Consider the following 18,722-nt stretch of genomic DNA (forward strand, 5'->3'; position numbering starts at 1 on the left):
TTTGGAACCAGAAATAGTCTCGAATAGACTCCACGAAATTCCTGTTTTTTTGGAACTCTTTCTATAACCTCTTTGTGTAGAAGCAGCCTGGACTGATAATCTAGAGCTCGAGATTTTTTTGCAGACTGGTAAGTCGAAAGTAGGAACCTTGATCTTGGTTTTTCCAGAAAAATAATCTTGTGTCCCTTTCGGATAATCTTTAGAACCCAGGGATCCTCCGTGGTCTGTTCCCACACCGGAAAAAAATATTGGAGCCGTCCTCCCACACCTCTGGCGTCAAAAACGTCTCCCCTTGTCTCTGAAGGATCTTTTGACCTCATTACTTTCAAATTTCCGGTTTTTATCCTTTCTTTGAAAAAAATGTGGTCTCTCTTGAAAGGATCTCCTACCCTTAGATTGGTAATTTCTGTACCCCGGTCTCCAGGAGGACTTCCTATCTTGCGGAAGTGCCTTCTTGGTTTCAGACATCTGTCTTATGATTTCCTCTAAGGGGGCGCCGAATAATTTAGATTTTTCCAAAGGAAGTTCACAAAGGACTGCCTTTGACGCTGTATCCGCTGACCAAGACCTCAACCATAGGGCACGTCTTGCTACAGAAGACAAACCCATGATCCTGGAGGCCAATTTCAGCACCTCAGTCGACATATCCAATAGGAATTCATTCGCCAAATGCATGTTCTGAAACATGTGACTTAGATCCTCAATATGACCAGACGATAAATTTTCCTGTACAAAATTTAGCCACACTTCATTTGCTCTGGCTACTGCTGCTCCTGCCAGTAAGGCTTTGCATTGGAAACCAGCTGTCTGATAAGCCCGCCTACACGAGGTTTCGGCTCTTTTATCCATAGGATTCTTTAATGCTGCAGTTTCTCCTATAGGGATAGTGGTTCTCTTGGCAATCTGTGCCACCTGAACATCAACCTTTAGGAGATCTTCCCACATAACGTCGCTAGCCAGCCTGAAGACATCCTTGAAGTGTCTGGAAATAAAGGCATGTTTTTCCGGGTTTTTCCATTCCCTAAATACAAATTCAACTAGGCTCTGTTGGACAGAAAAGCCCTTCTTTGGATTTTCCGATCCCTGAGGTAGGATTGTCAGATTTACTTCTTTAATAAATTTACGGATTGCCTCAGGGGGAAACCCCACTGGTTCACTCGACGAGGAACCTGAATCCACTGATTCGCAAGAAGAAGAACATTCTCCCGAAGATGATTCAGATGAAGAAATTCTCTTTCTTTTATTAATCTTTTGATGAATGGGGGCTTCTACCCTTTTAGATTCTTTAATCGAGTCCAAGGTCTGGGACAAATTCTCCTGGAACCAGGATAGGAAAGATTGCATATCCTTTTGCTTTTCTCTTTCCAAAGAGTTTGCAGTACACTGACTGCATATTTTCTTCCTAGACCCGTCTGGGAGAGGAGTTGCACATTCGCTGCAAACAATATGTTTGGACTTCACCGTAGCCTTTCTAGGCGTGGGGGTTAGCTTTTCCTTATCCATCTCAGGTGGACTAGACATATCTGGAAAAAATAAATGGAGGCTCTTAGAATCTAAACTCTTCTTCAGAAAGTATTTCAAAGTAAAGATTTCTTTATCAATCTTACCTCAAAATACCTCTGAGCCGTGTGGGGGGGCAGGTGACACGGCGTACCACTTCTGACCTGCATCCATGCTGTCAGTGGGTACCAGCACAGCTTTTAAATTCAAATTTCGCGGGTTTTTTTTTTTTTTTTTGTGTGTGTGTATATCTTTAAGCTTCCGTTTGCGCATGCGTCATTGCGCACCCGGAAGCTTAGGTGGAACGCAATCACCACCAGGGCGTGCGTTCCACCGCTGTGCGCTTGCTCAGAGCGAGCTCCGCCTCCCGGAAGCATTCTGCCGGAAACCTTCTCGGCATAAATCCAACAGCCTCTGTTCACTCCGTAACGGCGAGACAACGGAGCATGGGCCACTCAGCCTACCACCCGGGCAGCTCTCGGACCGGATCCCCCAGACAACAACCCGTGTGCCTCACCATCAACGAAAGTCCTGTCCATCCCTATCGGGACAAGAAAGAAGACTGGGGTAGGTTTTGCGGGTTCAGTATTTATACCTAAAGGGGGAGGATCCTTTTAAAAAAAGCTTGTTAAAGGTCTTGTCCACAGGGAGGAGCAAAACCCAGAGGTTACTGCCACCATATGACAGAAAAAAAAAACTACATTTCTGGAAGCTAATGAGTAATTAAATCACAAATGGAGCCCAACTTTGGCCATCATACAGATTGTTCAGCTTTACATTTCTGCCCCAAAGTTTATTTTTAAGCAACATAAACGCTTTACAAGTAAATCAGTAATATCTCTTCTGTAACCCTTTGAAATAACAATGTAGACTGTAAGTTCTCTGGGCAAGGAGTCTACTCTCAAACTCCCTCCTTGCTCTAGGTGTTCCATGTATGGCTTGTGTTTTATACTATGTGTATGACACTCAATACACGGTCTATTCAATGACAAATCATTGCGTCCTATAGCAGGAGGTTAACCTTGAAAGTGCGTACATGTCAACTCTCTCTACAGCACATTATTCAAAAACCTTGTGTTAGTCATTGTTTGAGCTATTCAACAGTATATTTACGTTCCTGCCCACATTTAGAACTAGATTGCACACAACGTTTGAATTGTTTGGCTTCCTTGTTTACTCTGTTTATAATTTTTTTTAAACAACCATATTCTTAAAATAAAAAAAAAATATCTGAAAGTCAGTAACATTCCAAGCTGATTACTGTAATAAAATCATGAACAAAACGTATAAAAACGATTTCCTCCTATTCCTGGAAATCTTCTGCAGTCAGCCCTGGACCATAGGTTCTCATAAGGAAGTGTTAAGAGTATGCCGTGAATCCAACCTCTGCTGAGGAATGAGATTGTTGGGTATATCCGCACCCTACAGTAGTTTCATTCATGAAAAGACATGAACGAAATCACAGCCACTAGAGGTCACTTCCTCCTTCATAGCACAGGGTTTCTGTGCTAGAGCATCGCTGGACGTCCTCACGCTCTGTGAGGACCTCCAGAGTCGCTTATTTCCCCATAGGAAAGCATTTAAATTATTTTTCAATGCTTTCCTATGGGGAGATGTAATGCGCATGCGCGGCATTAGGTCTCCTCGGCCGGTAGGCAGGATCAGTCTCGCCCACCGGCCGACGCAATGCAGAGGAGGAGCATCGCGGAGGAGGAGACTTTTGCGAGGGACATCGCCGCTGCCTCAGATAAGTGACTGAAGGGGTTTTCAGCCCTTCAGTAACCGGGGATTGGGGGGTGGGAGGGAGAGGGACCCTCCAGTGCCAGGAAAACGGATCGTTTTCCTGGCACTGGAGATTCCCTTTAAGAGATTCCTTGGTATACGACAGATAAGATGCAGCTGCATTACTGAGTCTGTACTTTAAATAGTGTGTAAAATAATTATTTTTATATTTGCCTACACAGTATATAGTTAAAACATAGCAATCCTTAAAGGGAATCTCCAGTGCCAGGAAAACGATCCGTTTTCCTGGCACTGGAGGGTCCCTCTCCCTCCCACCCCCCAATCCCCCGGTTACTGAAGGGGTGAAAACCCCTTCAGTCACTTACCTGAGGCAGCGACGATGTCCCTCGCCGCTGTCTCCTCCTCCACGCCGCTCCTCCTCTTCATTGCGTCGGCCGGTTGGCGAGACTGATCCCGCCCACCGGCCGAGGAGACCTAAAGCGCATGCGTGGCAATGCCGCGCATGTGCATTAGCGCTCCCCATAGGAAAGCATTGAAAAATAATTTCAATGCTTTCCTATGGGGAAATGAGCGACGCTGGAGGTCCTCACACAGCGTGAGGACCTCCAGCGACGCTCAAGCACAGGTTTCCTGTGCTATGAAGGAGGAAGTGACCTCTAGTGGCTGTCTAGTAGACAGCCACTAGAGGCGGAGTTAGCCCTGCAAGGTTATTATTGCAGTTTATAAAAAACTGCAATAATTACACTTGCAGGGTTAAGAGTAGTGGGAGTTGGCACGCAGACCACTCCAATGGGCAGAAGTGGTCTGGGTGCCTGGAGTGTCCCTTTAAGGTTGTAATGAAGATAACCTCTATGTTGATAGCAAGAAGAAAAAAACTTTGTCATCCCCCCACTTTACCAAAATGCTGTACGATTTAAAGTTAAAGTCTGCTGGCGGAGTAATTTAATGACAAGTTACGGCAGGTGGAAATTAGGGATAGTGGAGGATACTCTAGGTGCCGGTGGAAGGAAGCAGATACAAAAATTTGCTGGTAGATGAAATCAAGGCGCTGGCATGTGTCCCGCGTCAATTCAGGGAGAGATTATACTGGAATCCTAGCAGGCACAAACCTGATAATTACTCGCCCTAGCAATCAAATATACAGGTATATATAAAAAAAAAATACTTACAATAAACCCTTGCAATGCCAGAGGTGCTCACAAGATACTGTTCTGGCATTAGCATTTCTCTTTGGCCCTTTAAGTGCCGTAGAGAAAGTTTGAGCAAAAACAACTGCTATTCACTACAGACAGATAGACAGAGGGTGTTGGGGAACACACTTTACAAATACACTTATTGTTTCATTTAGTAGGTCTTTTTGTCAATGAAAGTTTAAAAAGCATAGCCCTCTTCCCCTGCTGTGTTTGTACGTTATACGTGGTTTGTTAGAATTCATTACTTGTCATGGTTTATCTATTGTACAGCGCTGCGGAATAAGTTGTCTCTATATAAAATCATTGTAATTGTAAAAACAAATAACATTTTTATATATCAGGACACTATTCAATCTGCACCAAGATTGCGTGCCCAAGAAAACATATGTAATCCTTTAACAGAACCTGTCATTTGTGGGTTTCTGCATTTATTTATTTTAGCTTTTTTCCCATGCATATTTTTTAGATTGTCATCTCATATTCTTAGCACTGTACTGCCATCTTTATTTTTTCATGGCAAGCTTGAGTATTGTCAACTGTACTCTTTTGCCCTTGGACAAGAGAGATTGACAAGAGAGGTGATTGTAGAGGATCACCAGACCCTCCACAAGTGTTAGGAGATGCCAAGATTATCTAATGCTCAGCATGTCAGATTATGCCCATTAACCCGATCATCTAACCGAGTGCTGGCTAAAACATCAAGACATATCAGTCAGCAGTTACTCAATATTTCCTTTTTTGTATATCTTTGATTGCGCAGTAATCAATGACGTTCTGATCCAATAAATCATTTTTCACAAAGAGTCTATATTTATAAAAAATAAAAAAAATAAAAACGTGGATATATATGCTTTAAAAACTAAAAGAAGAATTCTTGCTGAGACAGTGAGCCCGTTGCTATACAGCTGGGGGGCTATTGAGTTCAAACAATAAATGTTCAATTGCAAGTTGGTTACCTTAGTAACGTGTCGTAATATGCATACTTTGTGCGTTCTTTAAGTATCTCTTTATAGCACAACCTTTAAAATATTTTTGGGGGGTATTTTGAGTTTAGTATATCTGAGCTACATTTTGTATGTGTTCTAAAACCTAATGATTTTTTCTTTTTTCAGGGTGCATTCTTCACATTCTTGAGATTATTTTTCTTGTACTATTTTTTCATATAGATTCACCCTGCGGGTTTCCCGAAAGGCAGCAAGACACACCTAGATATCAATACACAATTATAGTAACGTAAAGAAAAACCAAACCTGTATAAACACAGTGGTCACAGTCTCTATTTAATATTAGTTGTAGGAAATTTGGGGGGAGGGAGGACCAACAACAACTGCCCCCCAAACATCTAGCACAGTGTCTCAGACATAAATGAAACACAGTGAATCAACTGTAATTTCTCACTGACTTGTGAAGGATGCAAAGCAACATTTTCAAAGCTGAGGTCAGAACAAGTGGCACAGCGAATGCTTTGACCAAGTCCTCACACAAGATATTTCATGTTTGTGTGATTTGATTGTTTTGTGCATTTGTTGCACTAGACTCCTTGTGTTTGCATTCATTGTATGCACCCAGTAGGGACCTAGTGGGAGGCTTCCTTTGTTCCTCAAACTGATCACTCACAATAGCAAAGGGGGTGTAGGATTATAAGATAACAAAGTGCTGTAAACTGGCCTTCAGTTATCAAAAACAAACCTGTTAGGAGACTGGCTGGAAGTTAAAGGCCCCCTGTCCCCCCTCCCTCCCCCTCCCCCCCTTCACTCTGGACCTCCTTTCCTTCCCTCCTCCTCTACAGCACACAAAGGGTTAAAAACAGTCACTTACCTGAACCCAGCTCCGGACCTGGCTCGGCCTTCGCTCTTCCTGTCCCGATGTCGGCGACCTAATGCGCATTAGGACAACCCCGTAAGAAAGCATTGATTCAATGATTTCCTATGGGGTTTCAGCGGATGCTGGATGTCCTCATACATAGCGTGAGGACGTCCAGTGTCAGTTAGGCGACCAAAAGTCACCTAACGACCCGGAAGTGCCTCTAGTGGCTGTGTGGTAGACAGTGATTAGAGGTGGAGTTAACCCTGCAAGGTAATTATTGCTGTTTCTCAATAACTGCAATAATTACTATTGCAGGGTTAAACTGACAGGGGCAGTGCATCCAGACCACTTCAATGAGCTGAAGTGTCCTGGGTGCCAATAGTGTCTCTTTAATGTTGCCCTTTGTTACAGCTACAGCTGAATGTACCCTTGCAGGAATAACCATAAGGCGGCCATTTAGGACACAAAGAGTTAGGCAGGGGCCCCCGGAATCATGAATTTGCTTGGCCCCATTAACCATCCCTACGTGAAAAATAACATGGGGGTATGAACTGGCAGCCAAGGGTGCTTCCCTGCACACATGTGATCAGGAATAAAGAAAAAGGTAAAAAAAAATAAACTCATCTGTTCTGGAATGAAGGATGTAAATAAAACTGTACAAAAAGTAGCTATACGCAATGTGTATGTAAAATTGTAAGATCTAAGGACCAGAACAGCACACCCCCTTAATGGCTTTCCTCTTTAAATGTCACAGACGTCTTGGTGTTTTCCTATTATTTATTTAGTAATCCCAGAACTCCTAAAGGACAAATCCAGAATGAGACGTTAATACTCGGCAGGTGTTGTGGGGGTGGATGTCTTACCTTGAGGTGTCCTTTATGCATCTGAGCTCTTTCACACAACTGTAAAAAGTATTGTAGATCTGACTCGTTCAGGATGATGTACACAGCGACCTTCCTCTTAAAGCTGGCTTCTAACAAGTCCTTAAATATATCTACATCGGTAAATAGGTCCATCACCACGGCAATCACCTGCAGGACATAAAGAACAAACAATATGGTGATGGAGGGTATTGGCAACGTTATATCCACCAAAATAAACACCAAGTCAAACTCCATCAGTTTGGAGAAAAAAAAAAGTATACATCATTAAACAACGATGTTTTTGTAAATTTTTCTTCCTATTCAGAAAACATTTAGAATTACTGGTACAAAGGGAATAATGGAACAAAGAGATACAGATAAATAGATATTTTCTTGCTTTACTGTTTGTAGAATTAGTTTCAAATTCAGGCAATTTTATAAAAAAAATTCATGTTTTGTTTTCCAGTCTGTGCTAAGATAACTTGTGTAATACTTTTGCCTTATGACCTTGCTTTCTGAAGTCTGAAAAGGACTGAATCGAAATATTATAAATATGATAAATCTGCCCCCCTTTATTTATTTTTTTATAACAACTCACTGCAGACCATGTTGATCTATGGATAAACATCAAACCTTGCTAAAGTAATACATACCCTATTGGTTTCCTTGGTGATAGGGCATTTAACACTTTGGCCCAGAATTGCACCTTATTGCGTGATAATTATGGCCTTGCGTGCAGTTTGGCTGACGTCAACTGCCAATCAAGTTACACAACAGGGGCAGCTAGTCAATATGCTGACAGTGAAACCAAGAAGATATATTCATATTTACATTTATCAATATACTAAAGAAAGCAGTCCCTACATTTAGAAAATAACATTAAAAGGAAGAAAATGTACAGAATTTTTCAGGAAATCCAGTAAAGAGTGATTTTTTTTTTTTTCCTTTTTTATTTTAGACTGGTTTGAAAAATATGATTTTTGCATTCCTTCTTAATCCTATGTTGACAAGTAAAGAAAATACAAGATATCAACAGTGTATTTAACCTGTTCTGCATATGCTGTCAAAGAAGACATTTACTTTGAGCTCTATGTAACTTTTTCGGGCCAGATTATGATTACGTCCATGGGAACGCACTGCATTCGTCCCGAATGCCCTAGACATGACTGTGCCGTAGCATTGTGCTTCTTCCAATAGCTCCCTCTCTGCCTTGTCTATCCAGCCTCACTTTCTTAACCAGATTCTGCTTACTACCCAGTCTTTCTGCCTTCTCCTAATTCCATACCTCCCAACATTTCTAATGGACCAAGAGTGACAATAATCTAGAACAAGAACAATGTATCTTATTTTACACAGACTGATTTCTAAACACATTTATTGCCGTTTAAAGACACATTACTGGGAGTGTTCTTGCTGTGGAGCTCTGTTATACACTCAGACACACCAACAATATGGAGCTTCTAGCAAAGAGGGACAGAAGCCTCCAACACACAAAACCATGCAGAAAGAGGTTCTGGATCTGCTGCGGCACAGCACAAATGCGTCTATTGATGCACCTCCTTTGTGCTGCGCGTTGGGCAGTTCCTTAATGTCCCCAAATACTGGACACTACGGGACTAATTCGGACGGGACTCCAAAAGAGGGACAGTTAGGATCCCCGATATGGCACGCACCATGGGAAATCAATCCGCTAATTAAATTAACCATCCAAGCACTATAACTACTACAGCACACTGGTTTTTTTCCCCACAGGGCAGCACTTTCCAAGCACTGCCCAATAAGAACATAGACGTGAGATGTAAGCTATAGACCATGGTGGATGTGGTAAGCTTCTTAGTGAGAACACCAACATATAATATGAGAGCCTGACATGTTATTGAACTCCACTTTCCCCCAGGGGAGAAAAAAAAAACCCAGACATTGCAAGGTTAGTGAATGCCTTTTCAGGGTAAGAACTTTAAATATGACTGCAGCCGTTTAACCCATCTAAATGGGTTATGCTGCATGCTGTGGTAGCACTACAGCTCCCATAATGCATTGGTAGCAGAATGATGTTGTGTAAAGCCTAGCAAAGCCCCATCAGTCGGAAGGGACGTGTCATATTCCATAATAACTTCAAGTTGTTATAGTACTTTCCCCGGTGTAATGAAGTGCTCTCAGATACTGGAAAGAGTCCAGTTAAAAGAACTGTGTAGCTTGGCTGATTTGGTGTACATTTTGACATTTCCTGGTAAATTCCCAGACTGGTAATTCCTTCTGTGTGTGTTTGGAGCGGTCAGTAAGCTCCATTCATCTTATCTGTGGAATTACTGCCAATTGCAGAGGTTCATGTCCTACAAACTACAGCTCAGAAGAGGTTTACGAGATATGCACATCTCACATTTCGGTACCATTTTGATTGGCTAAGCCACATCCTGGCCTAGACAAAGCTTCCAATAGCAGATGCAAATCCTCCGTTATGCAGCACAACATTTTAAATTTCAGGAATCTCCAATATTTTTTAAAAGCTTTCCGCAAGGTGTACTTGGCGTACACACCACACCGTTTGTTTGAACTGCATAAAGTGCTGTGGACACTGGGCGTTCTATAAATATGGTTTATGCAAACGTATTTTACTTCCATATATCTCAGAATGTGAGAGTCTGATAAGCGGTGGTTATAGAATTCAGTGCTCTAATACAGAACTAATCCAAATACGTGGTGAGTAAAATCTCTCTATTACACACACATGCACGTTTCTCTCTGTATCTATAGATTACATAATGATTAACCCCAAGATGGCATTAATTCTTTCATATACTCACTTCTTCACTGTTCTGTATATTTTTTTTATTACACAGTATTTTTGGGTTAGGGTTAGTATTAATGTGGTGTAAGGGTTAATGTTATCAGTGTAGTGTAGGATTTAAATACACATTTTACCTTAAAAATAAATAGATTAAAAAAAATGTAAGTAATCCTTGTTCATTAAAGGATTTAAATTACCGCCTCCCCTTTCGTTTTAAAAAAAAATAAATAAAAAAACAAAAATTCCAACAACCCATTTTATTTAGGAATATTTTTAGAACACGTCGTGACCCACTGATAGAAGTACTTAAAGGCAAAGCTTGCCATGTGCTCCTATTTAGGAGGTCCACGTTTGTGGTATGTAGGACTGCAGATAAATAAAATTGAAGACTACGTTTTCAGTTGCCTGAGTGGGAGGGACGGAATTTCAATATCTCGTTATATGTAATCTGTATAGGATTGTACATTGCCAGACCAGCAGCATAGCCCTTACATATCCTCAGATTTCATTTGCTGGCTCCCCTCCCCCCTTTCTGTTTACTGAGTCGGGGCCCAGGAATTTATGACTGACCCACCCTGTCTCTTCTTTAGAACATTATCACACACTTCCCTTCCTTTTCTTTCATTGACCAATGACCATATTGGACCCGGACCATTTGTGTCAGTTTTATTTCAAATTCCCAGCACCTCAGCAATCGGGGTGAAACGGAACAAAACAACAAAGTAACATTTCTAATTAGCATCCACTTTACTCTCTTGTATATATAAAAATAAAGAAAAAAAGTTAATTTGACTTGAATATTTACACCGTATATAATGAAATAATGTGATATTTAAAATTTTCTGCTGGCTAAAAAAAAAAAAAAAAAAATAACTAAAAAATAAAATGATAAAAAAATGATTAGATTTAAAACGTTTACTTCATACCGGACACACTGTAGTAAGTAGTCAAACGGTTTAAAGAGCTAAGCAATGCCATGTAAGGCTGGCTCACTGGCTGAGAGTGTCAGCTGATCACTCTCAGCCAATGAGTGCAGCCTTGCACTGTTGGGCTTAGCCCTGTGGCAGAGTTTCTAGGGCCTCAGGACACTCCTTGCACCATAACCACTACAGCGGAGTGTTCATTTAAGTGTGCAGTCAGTTTACAGACACCGTTACTCACCGAAGTGTTAATTGTTGGGAATTAAACGTAAAAGTTACAATTTGGGCCAAGATAGCTGAATTGTTAAAAATTCAAGCCAGCTATTTTTTTTTCTCCCAATTTAGCTATTTTGACTAATGTTCAAAATTTACTTTGACACTTTGAATAAATGGACTTTCAATATCCAACAATTCACACGTTACTGAATATCCTTGCCAGTCTGGCAGTTAATATAAATGGTGGCTCAGTACATTATGAGTCAGATATCCAGATAGTGTCTGGTTGGTGGGATGATGGAGGGGGTTTAAATAACACCTGGGTGTCAGTCGTTTCCCTGCTACCTCATTGAGGTGCGGAATGTGAATTTCTTCATCGTTGCAACTTTGTTTTTTCACACCATACCTTTAGAAAATTATATACATGTTCTTATAGCCTAAAGCAAAAAGAGATTAATATCTGCGTACCATACAATAGAAGTTTAAAAGGCGCGTCAGTGGAGAATGTCGCCAGAGAGACCTATCTCACGTTATGGACGGTTTCCATAGTATATGTGGTGGCATCATTAAAACATTAATTAATTGCCTCTTTAATTAACTACCATTTGTTAATGTCAAAATAATGAACACAGGGCCATCCGTGGCAAATGCTGAACTATATATCCCATAAGCCCCCTCTGGACAGAGCTTTATGAACTAACATCACGTTACGAGCAGTGTGAGAAGAGCCTGATTGTAGATCCTTTGAGTTAACAGCAGTTACAGGTTTTACTCAAGCAGCCATGCTGGAGGGAGCAGAATGGAGGTGAGACGTCGGTGGGAGTGAGTGAAAAAAATAAATTAGATTTCTGTTGTGTAAGGAGATGTTACAACTTAAAGGAGCACGCATTAATCTTGATGATCTCTGCCATTCCAATGCTTCCTCATAAGCACAGAGAGGCCTGCGCGACAAATCACCATTTCTTCATTGAGATGCACTGACTGATTCATTGCAACTCTCTGGGTAACATTGAGTTTTTCCATGCAGATCATAGAGACACTTAACGTAGGTCAGGACTTAGGCAGCATTGTCAACTCTGCCTTTTCTGTAAAAAGGCAGCTTTTACAATGCCAAACCTGCAGGGGTAGGCTATACGCCCCAAGACCACTTCTTTAAGCAGAGGAGGTTCTGGTAACTATAATGTCCCTTTCAATATTTAAATGGTTCTAGGGGACTATAGTAGGCTTTAGTGCTTTGTCAAGAACTCTTTAAAGAAAAAAAGAAAAAATAATACCATATAATAAAATATTTATAACAAATGAGGGCCCTGTTTTTCAAACCCCAACTTTCATGTGCAAGGTCAGCTCTTTGGTGAACTGTTTTGCCACCAGTGGCTTCTGAAAGGCCTTCCAGCATTTGAATGTCTGCCATCACATGTGGAATGCTTAGAATCACATTGTATCACGCCTTGCTGCTGGGGTTCTGTATTCGAGGGTTAGGTGCAATGGGTAGCTTAAAGGACCACTATAGGCACCCAGACCACTTCAGCTTAATGAAGTGGCCTGGGTGCCAGGTCCATCTAGGGTTAACCCTGCCTGCTGTAAACATAGCGGTTTCACAGCCTCTAGTGGCTGTCTCATTGACAGCCGCTAGAGGTGCTTCCGCGCTTCTCTTTGTGATTTTCACAGTGAGAAGATGCCAGCGTCCTTAGGAAAGCATTAAAAAAAATGCTTTCCTATGGACTGATTGAATGCGCGTTCAGCCGATGACGTCGGAAGGAGGAGAGTACCCAGCGCCGAGGGAGCCCGGCGCTGGAGAAAGGTAAGCATTTAACCCTTTCCTCCCCCTTCAGCCCGGCGGGAGGCGGGACATGAGGGTGGGGGGACCTATTTACACTATAATGGCACTATAGTGGTCCTTTAAATTATAGGTGTGCTGAGCGTTTTGTTTTGGTTTTTTTAAGTTTTGCTCTTTAAAAAAGGAACTTTCACTTCCCAAAAATGTTTAATATTTCAAGTATGTTCACTTACCACAAATATTTTACAAGTATACATCTCTCTATCCTGCAACTGGGCGCCTCCATCTTGGTTCCCTGTCAGTCATTGGTATACACTCTGACATACACATGGCAGATAGCAAGGAGGAAATATCTGGAGAAAAGAGAAACTAAACACTGTTTCTGTTTTCTCCTCATTATTAATGTTTGTCCTAGCTGTGCCAGAAATGAACCGATTGTGATTTCATTTGCTAAATCGGTAATATAAAATTTAAGGGACACTATAGGCACCCAGACCCCTTCAGCTCATTGAAGTGGTCTGGGTACAGTGTCCCTATTGCACTTAATGCTGCAATGACAAACTGCAATGTTTACATTGCAGCACTAAGTCTGCCTCCAGTTGCTGTCTCCCAGAGAGCTACTGGAGGCCATTCCTGAATCCAAAACGGACCTTTGGTCCGGTAACGGACGCTGGACGTCCTCGCGCTCCGCAATGTTTTTGGGAGCTGTAGTTGAGATGCTAGCTTACTACAGCAAAAGAAAGAAGACAATTCTCCCTGAAACTCTTGACATGCCTATAAAATTATTCACAGCTTTTTTTGGGCATAAACTCGGCACGACCATAAAACGTTAAAGAAACACTTCAAGTGTCAAAACATCTACTACCTGCTGTAGTGGTTATAGTGACAGGAGTGACATCCTACATTAAAAATCGTTCTAGTAAGTTTTAACAACTTCCCTTGGTCCTGCTGGGTGCCCACATCTGTTCTTCTCCTGCAGGAGTAGCTCGATCAGGCCTCTGACCGAATAAAAACCATGGTCAGCAGTCCTGCGCAAGTCCTGCATGGTCATTATAAACTGAACAGCTAACCAGATTTTCCTGTAAAAGGCTGTAACCTGGGGCTGCAGCAGCGCATGCTTCACAAGATCCAGGTAAGTTGTCAAACTGATTTAAAAACAGATTTTAATTCAGTTTGACAAAACAGATTTCTTGGTCCAAGGAGTCCCCAGAGTGCCATTTTTAATGTAAAGTGGATTCTCTGGTAAACGTTACACCGGGCCAAATGCTATTGAAGGCCAAGAGTGAGTGAGTGAGAGAGAATATATATATATATATATATATATATATATATATATTTTATTTTTTATTTTATTTACATAAAATAATAAAACAACCTACACATATGGCACTCCAATGGTTAAAGAGAGCAAGCCTACGATCTCTAATACCACTAGGCCTTTTCATTGTACACAATTCATTCTGCTTTGGCCGGCTTGTTTAGCTTTATAAAACCATTTCTGTAATTCCATTCTGAGATCTCCGTCCAACATTCCAGGACAATATGTCACAGTCTAGTGACACGTGAGCTCGGTCACCAAAAACATAAGGACAAAGTCTCTCAAGTGTGATCATCACAGGTGTGTCCAACCACTTGGGACCTGTGTGTACTGGAAGCCAGCAAGGATAGGGTTAACAAACCACACAGGTAAATACATGCAAGACGAGACACATCTACACACTGTAGTAGACGCCGTCGGATTAGTGCTCGTCGTTCGTTAGCCTCGTTGCGTGACCATGATTAAGCATTTGCAGTACACCCTATGTACATACAATAAACATTTCTCAGGAATGAAAAGGATTAGATCTATGGCAAGATACTTCCACCACTCCCACAATAACGTACATATAACAGCCATCAAAAAATCTAACTAAATTATTGAGTGCACTTTAAAGAGGATCTGTCACTTTTTGTTTTTTTAAATTTTATTTTAAACATAATTGCCCAAAAAAAAAAAAAGGATTTATAATAGAAAATGACATATGACCAAGGCACCAATGACAACTATCGTGACAGCATGATGCCAAACGCACAGCTCCTAGAAGATTGGTAAGGAATTAGGTCAGGAACGAGCAATGTGTTTGTACGGCACTTTAGACGCACACATGTAAGCAATCTCCAAGCATCCAGAGAAGATGCTGGCATCCACATTCAGAGCTAAATGCGTGCCGCAGAGCTAAATGCGTTAAATATTTACCTCTGCTGCACCCTTCATTCCATTAAACAGGTTTAATAGCATTTATTAAGGTTATGGTCAGGGGAACGATCACTACCATAAAAGTGACAGTTTTCCTTTAAATGGCACAAGATATGGTTCCAATCTTTGAAAGCAAATGTCAACTGTGTAAAAGCAAACAATATTTTTCTCTTATCTACGCAACCTGCCCACAGGTGTAAATTACAGTAAATCCACACTGCAAACTACACCGTGAGCATCAGCCATAACCGTCTTAATATCGGTTTAAATCTGGTATTGCGGAAGTTAGAAAGAAAGAAAAAAAATCCCACAATTGTGTTGAATTAGTTTACTACATATTGGAGATAAAAAAAAAAAAAAAAAAAAGTTCTATATCGTGTGGATCTGGCTCTATAAGTTTTACTTTTACCTCAATCCAGTTAAGAATGCAGTAGGTGATCAGAGCCACCATCTTCCCACAATTCATTAGGTCTGCTCATGCGCCACAAGCAGGGAATCATGGGACTGTTCTTATTTGCATCGGATGCCAGGATGTGCCATTTATTTAACCCCTTAAGGACACATGACATGTGTGACATGTCATGATTCCATTTTATTCCAGAAGTTTGGTCCTTAAGGGGTTAATCACCTGCTAAACAATTAAAATATCCAGCAGTATTCTCCTTTCTTTCTATCATATTTCTTAACACTTAATCCACATTCCTCCTCACCCAAATCACAGCTAGCCAGACACGCAGTGACCAGCTTCCTTAGGCATGCCATGATTCACTAGGAATAGACTTGGTAATTAAATATTCAGATGGACAATTATTTGCTGTCATTATTTTAAACTAAAGGATTCATGAAACGTAAGTGTTCTTGTTTGAATATGTCACACACTACAAAATATGTAGAGAAAATGGTGCAACATAAATAAATTGTTCTATTTATTTAATTACCAAACAGTTCACTAAACAAATGGTCCAAAGATTAGAAAAACTGTTTTCAAAAAACATGAATTCCGGGAAGACAGATATAGTCAACGTGTCAGTAGAAAGTTCACGGTTATACATACAAGATGCAAAAGGACAAATGATCAGATACCTGGGCTGCTAGCCAGTAAAAAGAGCTAAAGTGACATCCAAAAAAAAAAAAAAAAAAAAAAAAATGTAGGTCCAAGAGAAAGAGGTTGAAAGGCTTTCCCCCGCCCCCCAGTCATTGAACTACATTTCCCATAATTCTGACTCTTGTTAGCTGACATGGAACTCTAGGATATCTGGTTTAATAATAGCAGGAGGTCCAAGGTCTACAAGACTACAACCCTGATCTATAGGTTATCTGAAAGTGTTTACAGCTAAATGTAGCACCTTTTATAGTAGAGAACTTAATATCTCCAAGAATGCACCAGACTTCATAACTAAGTTCTTGCTGTTTTGGGGTTTGTTTTATTTAGTTATTTACGGGAATTTGTGGACAACTGACACGGGAATTGCAATTGCAAACAACACATACAGTATATAAGTTCCGTCATGACTGTTCTTGCCATCAATTTGTAACTCTGAATGCAAGGCTATAGTAGGTATCTGTACTATCCCTTCCTGTGGAGATATAGAGATTAAAATAGCGCTGTTTCCTAAGACACACTTTTCATCCACAAATTACATGTTGGACCTTTAATTATGTCATCTTGACGTCTAGACTAGCCACATTACTAGAAAAATGTGTATGTTTCTATCACAATATAGCATCATATGTTTCTGTGCCGTTGACGTAGATATTTGAGGTGTAAGTGGTGGTTCAGGGGTGAATTTGGAACTCTGTGCAGAAGTTTAGGTTTCCCACTAGGGAACAAATACACTGCCTGGCCAAAAAAAAAAAAAAAGTCCCACTCTAATATTTTGTTGGACCGCCTTTAGCTTGGATTACGGCACGCATTCGCTGTGGCATTGTTTCTATAAGCTTCTGCAATGTCGCAAGATTTATTTCCGTCAAGTGCTGCATTAGTTTTTCACCAAGAGTTTGTATTGATGATGGGAGAGTCTGACCACTGCGCAAAGCCTTCTCCAGCACATCCCAAAGTTTCTCAATGGGGTTAAGGTCTGGACTCTGTGGTAGCCTATTCATGTGTAAAAATGATGCATCATGCTCCCCGAACCACTCTCTCACAATTTGAGTCCGATGAATCCTGGCATTGTCATTTTGGAATATGCCTATGCCATCAGGGAAGAAAAAAATCCATTGATGGAATAACCTGGTCATTCAGTATATTCAGGTAGTCAGCTGACCTCATTCTTTGGGCACAAAATGCTGCTAAACCGAGACCTGACCAATTGCAGCAACCCCAGATCATAGCACTGCCCCAGAGGCTTGTACAGTAGGCACAAGGCATGATGGGTGCATCACTTCATCTGCCTCTCTTCTTACCCTGATGCGCCCATCACTCTGGAACAGGGTAAATCTGCCAGTTTTTAAATAATGCATTGGACAGTTCTTAACCCAATTTTAGTAGTTTCTGCAATCTCCTTAGAGGTTTCCTCTGCTTGATGCATGCCAATGATTTGACCCTTCTCAAACAGTCTAACATCTTTTCCACGACCACGGGAAGTGTCTTTCAAGAAATGAGAAGATACTCATTGCAAGATATGTTCAAGAAATGAGAAGATACTCATTGCAAGATATGTTCAAGAAATGAGAAGATACTCATTGCAAGATATGTTCAAGAAATGAGAAGATACTCATTGCATCAGTTGGATTTAAATAACTTGTTGCCAGTGGAAAAATAATCGCCCATGCAGTAACTATCCAATTGGAGGCGCTTAACTATTTGCTTAGTTAAATCCAGGTGGTGACTTTTTCTTTGGCCAGGCAGTGTATATAGCCCATTGTAAATGTCAGGCAAAAATTACATTTTATCTATATGTTTTAGGAAATGGGGAGCCAAACGTAGATACCCATAAGATGAAGTACTACACCTCCTATGATGTTTTGCAAGTCGTAAGGCATTAAGGATGATCCACTTTTGGCTACCCCCTGTTTTCAAGCTATTAGGGAACCTTTGCTTCAAATTCACACCATATTGGGTGTTTCAGCTGAGCTCTTTCAGTCAATGACATAGGCTCTGCTTCGACCATGATATCTTCTACAGAGCTATCTGGCTTTGGCTGGAGAAGACCAGATACAGAGAGTTGTTAAACCATACTAAAACACTTTGACTCAATCATTGTGACGAACCACCTGATCACTGTGGACTGGTGCAGGACTCCCAACCACTGCCTTCCCATAAATTCACTGTGCCAACCACATCCCTGCTGTGCCTCCCCACTAGAGAGCCATATCAAGAACCCAAAGAGGCTAGCAAAAGGCTCTTACATGTATAGTGCACCCAAACGGGAGTTATCCAGAAACCACATGGAACTGTAGCTTGGATAACTGGAGTGCCACGATCCGGTGAAATGTCATCAGGACAGCTTTCAGCCCCTGGACCACCAAACAGGGTGCTATTTGGCAGGGAGATCGCGGAGATGATAAGACATCCAACAACGTGAGGGAGCTCCATTATAATGGAACCATCAGGAGTCACCTTTTGTGACAATAGATTATACAGTCTAGACACCTCTGATCTGGGTGCTTTTTGGATTTGTTATCCCTCCTGATGACAGCTTTACATGGATAGCAGATGTTTTGGGGTACACTGAGGGGAA

General features: G+C 41.2%; 2 protein-coding genes across 2 annotated transcripts in view; one reads left to right on the top strand and one right to left on the bottom strand.

The window, feature by feature from the left end:
* Positions 1–18,722, top strand: part of SLC5A10 (solute carrier family 5 member 10) — a 129,144-nt gene that overhangs the window by 51,195 nt on the left and 59,227 nt on the right. The window lies entirely within an intron of this gene.
* FAM83G (family with sequence similarity 83 member G) overlaps positions 1–18,722 on the bottom strand; it is a 47,222-nt gene that overhangs the window by 25,654 nt on the left and 2,846 nt on the right. The window contains exon 2 of the mRNA XM_063430448.1: positions 7,106–7,273. Coding sequence (XP_063286518.1) covers positions 7,106–7,273 — 168 coding nt within the window. The remainder of the gene's footprint in view (positions 1–7,105; positions 7,274–18,722) is intronic.

This window comes from Pelobates fuscus, chromosome 8 (genome assembly GCF_036172605.1).
Source record: "Pelobates fuscus isolate aPelFus1 chromosome 8, aPelFus1.pri, whole genome shotgun sequence".
Taxonomy (NCBI): domain Eukaryota; kingdom Metazoa; phylum Chordata; class Amphibia; order Anura; family Pelobatidae; genus Pelobates; species Pelobates fuscus.